The sequence below is a fragment of the Psammomys obesus genome, unplaced genomic scaffold, assembly GCF_907164565.1.
Source record: "Psammomys obesus unplaced genomic scaffold, mPsaObe1.curated_primary_1811, whole genome shotgun sequence".
Classification (NCBI taxonomy): domain Eukaryota; kingdom Metazoa; phylum Chordata; class Mammalia; order Rodentia; family Muridae; genus Psammomys; species Psammomys obesus.
This window is the reverse complement of record NW_026586383.1, coordinates 10,255,252-10,265,397: the sequence shown is the minus strand read 5'-3', so window position 1 is coordinate 10,265,397 and position 10,146 is coordinate 10,255,252. Positions and strand designations below refer to the sequence as shown.

Below are 10,146 nucleotides of genomic sequence, written 5' to 3'. Positions count from 1 at the left end.
GGACGAGACATCATTTAACAGGACAGTATTTTTAGAACCATTTGTTTTATTTTGTGTGTAGGGTTTTTTGCCTGATATTCATGCAGTGCCTGAGGAGTCAGAGGAAGGTGTCAGGTCCCCTGGAACTGGGGTGACAGGTGGCTGTGAGCTGCCACGTGGGTGCTGGGGACCAAGCCTGGGTCCTCCACAAGAGCAGCCAGCGCCCTTAACTGCCAAGCCCCCTCTCCAGTTTGTCATTTAACATCTTAATCACCAAAATCAGACAGAAATTTCTAGATTCCCAAACCAGTCAACAGTTACAGATTTCTTCTTTCCTTTGCCTCCTCTCAAGTGTAACATCAGGACATGATGGTGTCATTCCTCCACAGGGGACAGGGGAGGTCGAGGAGTTCTGGGCCCCCACTGAGGAGTTGGTGGGGCAGGACAGACCACAGAAAGGGCCTTTCCGTCCTGCTGAGAGCAACTTGTGGGAGGATGTATTTTGGCTTGTGGTTTAAAGGCGCGCAGTCCATGATGGTGGAGGAGGCAGCAGGCAGCTCTGGGACAGCCGTAGAGTAGGGCTGGACCTCCCCACCCGCTCACATCTCGGGGGGCAGCAAGCAGAGACAGCAGTGGGGCCACGACCCCCCAGGCCTGCTGGAGCGACCTGCCTCCTCCCGTGAGCCTGTGCACACCCTCTGGAAGCAGCAGGCACCAGGGGTTCCAACACGAGAGCCTGAGGAGGGCATCTCACATCCAAACACATTTATCACCTTCTCACAGCAGACAGGACACAGCCCAGCCCACACACCGGTGGAAGGCCAACCTCCTTTCTCTTAAGCACACAGTGACGATAGGAGGGAGGGGTCAAGAGCAAGGTTGGCATGGCTGGCTGGTAACCCCAGGTTACAGGGGTATCGAGGGGCTGCTGTGCAGCTTGCTGGATCCTTAGCAGGTGTTCTTTAAAACGGGGTAGAGGGACTCAGCTGTCTCTCACCCTGAGTGTAGATGATCACTGGGCCCTGCAGGGCCTGGGGCCACACGGATGCTCATGCTACCGCAGGGGTGCCCCTCTTCATTCTGGTTAGGTAAGGATCTTTTTTCTTAATTAACTTATTTTTTTTATAAATTACAGTTTATCCAGTTTGTATCCCAGCTGTAGCTCCCACCCTTATCCCCTCCCATGCTTTTCTCCAAGTCCACTGATTGGGGAGGTCCTCCTCCCCTTCCATCTGACCCTAGTCTATCAGGTCTCATCACCACTGGCTGCATTGTTTTCCTCTGTGGCCTCATAAGGCTGCTCCCCCATCAGGGGGAGGTGATTAAAGAACCAGATACTGAGTTCATGTCAGAGACAGTCCCTGTTCCTATTACTGGGGAACCCACTTGGATGCTGAGCTGCCATAGGCTACATCTGTGCAGGGGTTCTAGGTTATCTCCATGCATGGTCCTTGGTTGGAGTATCAGTCTCAGAGAAGACCCCTGTGCCCATATTATTTTTTTTCTCTCTCTCCTTGTGGAGCTCCTGTTCCCTCCAGGTCTTTCTATCTCCCCTTTCTTTCATAAGATTCCCTGTACTCTGCCCAAAATTTGGCTATGGGTCTCAGCATCTGCTTCAATACCCTGCTGGGTAGAGTCTTTCAGAGGCCCTCTGTGGTAGGCTCCTGTCCTGTTCCCTGTTTTCTCCCTCTTCTAATGTCCATCCTGTTTGCCTTTCTGAGTGAGGATTGATCACCTTACCCAGGGGCCTCCTTCTTGCTTAGCTTCTTTAGGTACACAGATTTTAGTATGTCCATCCTATATTATATGTCTAATATCCACTTATAAATGAGTATATACCATGTGTGTCTTTCTGCTTCTGGGTCACCTCACTCAGGATGATCTTTTCTAGATCCCACCATTTGCCTGCAAATTTCATGATTTCCTTGTTTTTTAATTACTGTGTAGTATTCCATTATGTAAATATACCACAATTTCTGTATCCATTCCTCCATTGAAGGACATTTGGGTTATTTCCAGATTCTGGCTATTACAAATAAAGCTGCTATGAACATGGTTGAGCAAATGTCCTTGTTGTATAGTTGAGCATATTTGGGATATATGCCTAGGAGTGCTTTCAAAATACCAACACAATTCTTTACAGACCTTGAAAGAACAATTCTCAATTTCATATGGAAAAACAAAAAACTCAGAATAGCTAAAACAATCCTGAACAACAGATCATCTGGAGGTTTCTCCATCCTTGATCTCAAGCTGTACTTCAGAGCAATAGTAATAAAACTGCATGGTACTGGCATAGAAACAGAATGACGGATCAATGGAGTTGAATAGAAGACCCAAAAATAAACCCACACACCTACAAATACTTGATTTTTGACAAAGAAGCAGAAATCATACAATGAAAAAAAAAGACAGTATCTTCAACAAATGGTGCTGGTCTAGCTGGATGTCTACATGTAGAAAAATGCAAACAGATCCATATTTATCACACTGCACAAAACTAAAGTCCAAGTGGATTAAAGACCTCAATATAAAACCAGACACACTAAACCTGTTAGAAGAAAAAGTGGGGAAGAGCTTTGAACTCATTGGCACAGGAGAAAACTTGCTGAACAGAACACCAACAGCACAGGCTCTAAGATCAACAATCAATAAAAACTGAAAAGCTTCTGTAAAGCAAAGGACACTGTCGTCAGAACAAAACGACAGCCTATGGATTGGGAAAGGATCTTCACCAACCCTATACCTAACAGAGGGCTAATATCCAGAATATATTAAGAAAGAACTCCAGAAGTTAAACAGCAGCAAATCAAATAATCCAATTTAAAAATGGGGTACAGAGCGAAACAGAGAATTCTATGTAGAGGAATATAGAATGGCAGAGAAACACTTAAATGTTCAATGTCCTCAGTCATCAGGGAAATGCAAATCAAAACGACTCTGAGATTTCACCTTACACCCATCAGAATGGCTAAGATCAAAAACTCGAGTGACAACACATGCTGGAGAGGTTGTGGAGAAAAGGGAACCCTCCTCCACTGCTGGTGGGAATGTAGACTTGTACAACCGCTTTGGAAATCAGTCTGGTGCTTTCTCAGACACCTGGTGAGAATCTTTATCCCAACCAAGGTCCTCATCTCCCCGCAGAACTCTAGAGGGATCCGACTGAAAAGGGCAATCTGAGCTCCCTGGGAAGGTGCGAGCCCCGGTGAGGGCTCAGCCAGCCAGAGCTGGGGGGAGCGGGAGGTTGAGGCACCCTCTGGCGCCACTTGGCGACCAGTAGCACCAGCAGATGTGGGCATTGGGAATTCATCTTGGGAAGAAACCTTCTCCAAAGGCTTCTTCCCCGCAAAGGCAGGAAGTGCACGCAAATCTTAGAAGTCTGTAAAAAAAAAAAAAAAAAAGAAGAACCTAGGAGGCCAGCTGTGGTCGGCTTCGGAGAAACTGAGAGCCGACCCCTCTCGCTCACGCGTGGGGACCCACTCAGGTCTGAAATTGGCCCCAGAGAGCACGCCAGAATTACACTTGCTGTGAGGGTCCCCCAGACTCCTTGAAGGACCATTTGATCCCCAAAACTCGCTGAAGGTGGCCAGAGTCTCTGGTCCAGAGAACACTCCTGCTCCCCACCCAGGAGGGGACACCCGGCCTGAGGCGACTCCTGGGGAGGCGGCGGGCAGGCGGAGAGGAAGCTCTTTAGATAAGGCGGTCCCCACTGGAAAGCGCCCCGCCCGGGCTGTGCTCGGTCGCTGGGCCGGCTCCCTTCTCGGGGTCTCGGCTGTCGCCTTCGGAGCACGTGTCCTCCCCTGCGTCAGCGCTGGGTAAACAGATGACTGGCTCTGCGCCGGGCGGGGCTATTTAAGAGCCGGCCGCCCTCCCGCCCTGAACTTGGCTGGACGGCAGCCTGCGCCGTGGAAACCCGGAGCGTCCGCATCCACAGGTAAGCAGGTGTCCCCGCAGCAGGAGCGGGAAGGGCCGCCCGCGGGCTGCAGCCTTGACCGATCTGCTTTCTGTGCCTTCCCTCCCTTGGCGGCTGGAAAGGTTTCCCGGAGTCGGAGGCACCAGCGCTGGACCTGAGACCGTCTCGGTGGGTACCACGGGGTCTTGTCGTTATGCTCTCTGTGCGTGCCAAAGCTGGGGTTGCTTTCCCAGGCTTCCCCTGCTGTTCGCAGACTTTGCAGTCATTTAAAAGAAAATACCAGGAGGTTTTTAAGACTTATGCCCATTGTCTAAATGCTGCAAACACACACACTCTCTCTCACACACAAACGCAGGGCTGCGGGACAGAATACAGCGCTTTGAGACAGGTCTCATCTGCTCCGCTCTCAAATGTGGTGGGGCTTTGGCCACTGAGCACCGGGCACAGATTTCTGGGGTTTGTTTTGCACGGAGGCTTTTTGTTCGCTCCCATTTAACGCCAAGGAATCTCGATCAATGCAGCTTCCCTTGACGCGCCCAGACTCTACACTGCGCTTCCCATTGTCTTCCCGTTTATCAGCGCAGCGGATAAATGCCACCTCCCGCGTTTCTCTCCTGGACTATCTACACACACACACACACACACACACACACACACACTTGACTTTGCTTTTTCTGGTTAGAAGAGAGAGAAGCTGCAAAGCCGTCCTCGAACTTCAGGAAAGCAGGAGGAGGCACTGCCTCTGAACTGGGCAGAAAATTCGGGTCTCTGCGGGATCCTAAACCCTCGGTGTGGATAACACAGAAGCCGGGCACAAGCGTCCCGGGGCGCAGCGAGGACTCCCTGGCTAGGCGTGAGCCAGCCTGGCGCAGCTGCAGCCCCGCGCTGCGCTCGGCCTCGGCTCTGGTGCGGGACGTCGGGCTGGAGCCCGCGGAGGTCAGGCTCTGGCTCACCGCGCTCGCCTTCTTTGCTCCCCACAGCCATGAAGTGCAGCGTGCGTCTGTGCGTGCTGATGGCAATCCTGGCCGCGGGCGCCCTGGCGCAGCCGGTAGCCCGAGCAGCAGCCGCGGAGCCTGTGGGGCGGCGGGCGGAGGAGGCGCCCCGAAGGCAGCTGAGGGCCGTGCCCAGGACGGACGGCGAGCCGCGGGCACGCCTGGGCGCCCTGCTGGCGCGGTACATCCAGCAGGTCCGCAAAGGTAAGGACGCCGCCCCGGCTCTGCTGCCGCGGCTCCCGGCCTTGCTGCGCCGCGCAGCGCGGTGGGCTCGGTGTCCGCAGCACCCCGGAGCGGAGGTGGCCAACCCCGTGGCGAAGGGCAGCCGGCTAGCAGGCCTTTCTCTGAACTGATTTTGGCACCGTGTCTGGGCCGAAGTCTAACGGCATTTTAAGATAACATTAAAAAATAATTGGGTACTGGTAAGAGGGTCCTCAGATCTGCCTATGCCCTCTGCCGTATGCGCATGGGGACTTGGGGCCACCCAGACACTGGTCCGTGGAACCCTCGGGCAGAAAGTGGATCTGTGCTGGGATCTGCGAAAAGCAGTTGGCATTTGAGCACAGAGCAGAAGGGAAGGGTCGGAGGGCCAGCAGCAGCCTGCGCTCTCTTGGCCACATCTATCCGTAGAGGTTGGAAAAGTCTCCAGCGCTGTGCTGTGCGCGCGGGGCTTCTCAGCATTGAAGGGCTTTCCCCACGAATCCCGAGGTCGGCAGCAGAGAGCCCTGCCCTTGAGTGGTTCTTCCCTGTGCAGGGGCCTCTCGCCTGGCCTGCGGGATGTCGGAGATGAGGGCGGAGCGACCCAGATCCCCTCCTGGCTCTGGGGTTCCCAGAGCAGCTCTCAGGACAGCTTTCATCTCTGACTTTATCCGCAGCAGCTCATGGTGACCTCTGGCTGGGGTGTGTTAACCTCGGGAACTGGATTAGAATGTGGATGATGGGCTCCTTTCTGCCCGGCTCACTGACCCACCTTGCCCTGCCTGCCTCTGGCTTGACCACTGAGGGCAAACTGGACAGCTTGGTTGAGTCTCTTAGAGTTACACATAAAGATGAGACCAGGGGACTTCAGAGGGAATCAAGAGGTTTCTTATTTTTCTTCTTGTTTGGGAACTCACCCCACAGCCACCCCTTTCTAGGTTATTTTTCTGCTAATTCAACAGAGAGAAAGAGGGAGGGGGAGATTAGCTAGATAGATGATGGATGGATAGATAGATGGATGATGGATGGGCAGATAGATGATGGATGAATAGATAGATGATGGATAGATGATGATAGAAAGATGATGGATGGGTGGATAGATGATGGATGGATAGATGATAGATAGATAGATAGACAGACAGACAGACAGGAGATCGTGATGAAACCTGGAAACATGGGATGCCCTCCCCATTCCTTCTGACCGACTGTCACTCATGTAGAACCCGCCCTCTGGGGTGGCCACCAGTTAACCCTCCTGAAGAGTTCTAGACTTTTCACTCTAGAGCCCTTGGCTCAAGTTTAGGAATATCCCAGACAGTTATAGTAACAGAAAACCTGGTTGCTGAATTATTGCCGAGAACCAGCATGTGACACTGGTTTTTCCAGCAGAGCTCTTAGCAGGAAGCTCCTCTTCCCTCTCTTCCCGAGCCCAGGAAGCAGCAGCCATGGTTAAAGTTTGCTCGCCCACACCTAAGGTGTACTCTTCAGGTTGTTACTTCAAATTAATAATTTGCAATGTAAACAATATTTCTTTTGTTTTATGAGACAGGATTTCTCTGTGTAGCCCTGGCTGTCCTGGACTCACTCTGTAGACCAGGCTGGCCCCAAACTCGCAGAGATCCACCTGCCTCTGCCTCCCAAGTGCTGGGATCACAGGTGTGCACCTCCCCTGCTTGGCAACAGTATTCACATAGAAAGAGAACTTGATTCCATTGTTATTTGACATTTATTGGTGGTGGTGTGCCATGGTGGTCCCTCGGAGCTCAGGGATAGTCCACAGGAGTCTGCTCTGTTCTTCCACTGTGTGGTCCAGGGACTCAAACTCACCTCGTCGGCTCAGCGATGAGCATCTTTATGCCCTGGGCCATCTGACTGGTCCTGGTTCTTATAAAAGAAAAAAAAATCTTTTTTTCCTTCTTTCTGTGCATGGGTGCATGCGTGTGCGTGCGAGTGTGTGTGCGTGCGTGCGTGTGTGTGTGTGTGTGTGTGTGTGTGTGTAATGGCACAGTGCACATGTGGCGCTCAGAGGACAGCCTGAGGTGTTAGCTGCTCCTTGCCTTCCACCTGGTTTGAGGCAGACTCTTTTACCGTGCGCCTCACACTCCAGGCTGAGCCCAGCCAGCGAGCGTCTCAATAAGCTGGGAAAGAGGCTGAGGCACACCCAGATGTCCACGTGCATACGTATATACTCGTGTGCACACCACTCGAAAGCGTGCGTGGCTGTGCGCGTGTGTACAGACACACACACACACACACACACCAGATTCCCGGATCTAAGGCTCTCGTCTCCTTCCTGTCTCTGCCTGCAGCTCCTTCTGGCCGTGTGTCCGTTCTTAAGAACCTGCAGAGCCTGGACCCCAGCCACAGGATAAGCGACCGGGACTACATGGGTTGGATGGATTTCGGCCGGCGCAGCGCTGAGGAGTACGAATACCCGTCGTAGCGTGCCAGCCCCTCAGCCCCGCTTCGAGGAGGCGGGATGAGGAAACGATCACGCCCCCGTCTCTGCTGCTCCAGTGTCTATTTATTCAGTTCCCAGTGTGAAACCTGTCTGTTCAGAGTGTGCAACACAGCCATACACCTCAGCCCAGCCTCGCGGCCGGGGCACTGTGCTCCTGCAGTGACTCCCAGGCCTAATGTTGCAACGCTATTAAAGAGATTTCCTTCTGCCCCTCATTCACTGTGTCCTCCGAGGGTCCCCAGAATGGCGCAGGAGGGGGCCGGTACGGTGGCCGCAGGCGAATCCTCACAGTACACGGTTCCAGAAACAGTTTCTGTGACATGACTGCAGGGCGTGAGCCGGCCTTTCCACCAAGTCAAGGCGGCTTGAGGAAGTGTCCTTGCGGCAGCTCCAGGGCCCAGCCCTGCTATACTGATCCCTGATCTCTCCTGAGAGGCTGGCCCACCCCAGGCTTTCCCTAGGGCTTTCTTGGCCTATAATAAGCTGCAGGGCGGGGGGAGGCCCCACATCCTGTCCTCCACAGACAAGTCAAGCCCTGCGAGGTGGCGGCTGCTGACCCTGGGGCCCCAGCTGGTGAGCCCTGGACCTGAAGGCTGCCAAACCTCTGTGGGCAGAAGCCTGTTACCCGGCGCACTCAGAGCGCAGGGGATCACGGGGCGGATCGTGAAAGCTGCGCACTGAGGTGAAGCAGATCAAAGCTCACGGCCGAGCATGCTCCCCGGCCATTCTCCGTGCCCTCTTGGCCGTCCACTGGTGTAGCACAGAGCCTGTGCTCCGTGTCCTGGGGAATCTGTACTCTGCCCCAGGCAGAGGGGACACGGGTAGACTGAGGAAATTAGTCCAGCCAAACCTAGCCTGGTGCTTTATCAGCGTTACTTACAGCAATGCTGGCGAATCAGGCATCACCATAAAAAGCCCAGCCCAACACAGGAGAGGCTGCTCATGAGAGCTGCATCCCAGAGCTCCCACACAACACGAGGGCAGGTCCACCGGAGAGTCCCCAGACACCCTTCACCGCTTCCATGCGCCTGGGAGGGGCCCCTCGTGTCGTGCGAGCCTCCCTGATCAAGGAATGTTTAATCTAGAGGAAACAGACACACGACAGCCTATGACAGCCTTCCCTCAGCCCTGTCACGCTGCAGTCAGTCAGAGGGCATGCTGAGAGACGCCTGACACCCAGTCAGTCAGAGGGCATGCCGGGAGACGCCTGACACCACGCTCATCCGCTGTGGGCAGCTTCCCAGACCTCCCGCCCAAGGCCTCCAGGACAGGGTTGCACAAAGGGACACATTGAAAGCAACATTGTCCAGTCTATGTCATGTCTCAGCAGGCCCACCCCACCCACCTTGGCCCACTGGTCCTCAGTATTTCCTCAGTGGTAGAACAGGGACTCTTAGGGAGTCCTCCCAGTGGCCTCAGGGACACACGGTCAGAGCAATCTCTGACCTGAGCAGAACTTAGAATTCAGTGTAAAACCAAGATCTCATGAGATAACACAATGCCCTGGCCCCTCCTGGGGTTCCCCCTCACCCAGTCCCAACAGTTTGCTCTTACAGACTGCCTCCTACATTAGGTATCTGGTGCCCATTTGTGAGGATCTGTCTTCATCTGTGACTCGACTGAATTTGGAATCACCTGGGAGACACACCTGTGGGTGTGTCTGTGAGGTCACTTTCAGAGAAGATTAACTGCAGAGGGAAGAGCCCCTAAACACAGGCGGCATCGCCCCTGGGCTGGGATCCCAGGCCAAATCAAAGAGAGCAAGCTGGCACCAGGACCCACCTCTCTGTGGCTTGATGTTCCCACCACCATCCTTTTCTCACCAACACAGACTGTGTCCCTTTAAACCAAGAGCCAGAATAAATCCTTTCTCCTTGAACTCGCTTCCTTCACAGAGCAGGGAATGGTAGTGAACACTCATTCAGAAATATCAGTAGGTCTGGTGTTTCTAGCGCACCGCCAATCGTGGGGTGGGGTAGGAGATCACACCAATCGTGGGGTGGGGTGGGGTGGGGTAGGAGGAGATCACACCCAGTGTGCAAATGTGTGTTGAACTGACCACAAAGCCAACAGTGCCAGCGAATGAAGAACTGGTGAATTCGTGGCTTTTGACTCACTAGGCATATGGGCATTACGTTCCCAAAGATACAGCCACACATGACTCTTGGAAATGTAAGACACCATTTCGGTGATGCTGTTTAACTCCCTCATTGATGAAGAACCTGCAGGAGGTATAGCCAGCTAAGAAAACAGAGACATACACAGGAAGCAGGCGGCAAGGGGTGTGGCTTCCGTGTCCATAAGACCAACAAAGTCAGTGCTTGGCCCCAGAACAGAAATCAGTTGCATTTGGGGGCATTTCCCCTTAGGTTTCTACAGACATGTCATCAGGCTCTAGCCAAGAGCCGAGGAGGTATCCGAGTTCAAAGACAGGCGCCAAGGGTGCCAGCACGGGGGTGAGGCTGCACAGAAGGGCCTTGCGGTGTTGGACTTTCTCCCGGTTGAAGGACTCAGACCCTTGGGTGGAGGAGCCATGGTGGCTGCAGCAGAAGGCCGCGTGCATCTCGGGCAGGAAACGGGAGACGCCGTGGCGGTTCTGC

At 53.7% G+C, this 10,146-nt stretch overlaps 1 protein-coding gene across 2 annotated transcripts; it reads left to right on the top strand.

The window, feature by feature from the left end:
- Positions 1–3,755: 3,755 nt before the first annotated feature.
- Cck (cholecystokinin) lies at positions 3,756–7,761 on the top strand. 2 transcript variants are annotated; one of them, XM_055601691.1, is made up of 4 exons: positions 3,758–3,916; positions 4,018–4,063; positions 4,876–5,091; positions 7,395–7,761. In XM_055601691.1, the coding sequence occupies exons 3-4, from the start codon at positions 4,878–4,880 to the stop codon at positions 7,526–7,528; spliced, it is 348 nt and encodes a 115-aa protein (XP_055457666.1). In that variant the 5' UTR covers positions 3,758–3,916; positions 4,018–4,063; positions 4,876–4,877; the 3' UTR covers positions 7,529–7,761. The 2 variants fall into 2 exon arrangements, with proteins under 2 accessions (XP_055457667.1, XP_055457666.1); XM_055601692.1 differs by lacking the exon at positions 4,018–4,063 and having other exon boundaries at positions 3,756–3,916.
- The last annotated feature ends 2,385 nt before the right edge of the window (positions 7,762–10,146 follow it).

Coding starts and splice junctions, on each gene's coding strand:
- Cck (XM_055601692.1), top strand. CDS start 4,878: ATGAAGTGCAGCGTGCGTCTGTGCGTGCTGATGGCAATCCTGGCCGCG. Junction 5,092..7,394: donor CATCCAGCAGGTCCGCAAAG/GTAAGGACGCCG, acceptor CTCTGCCTGCAG/CTCCTTCTGGCCGTGTGTCC.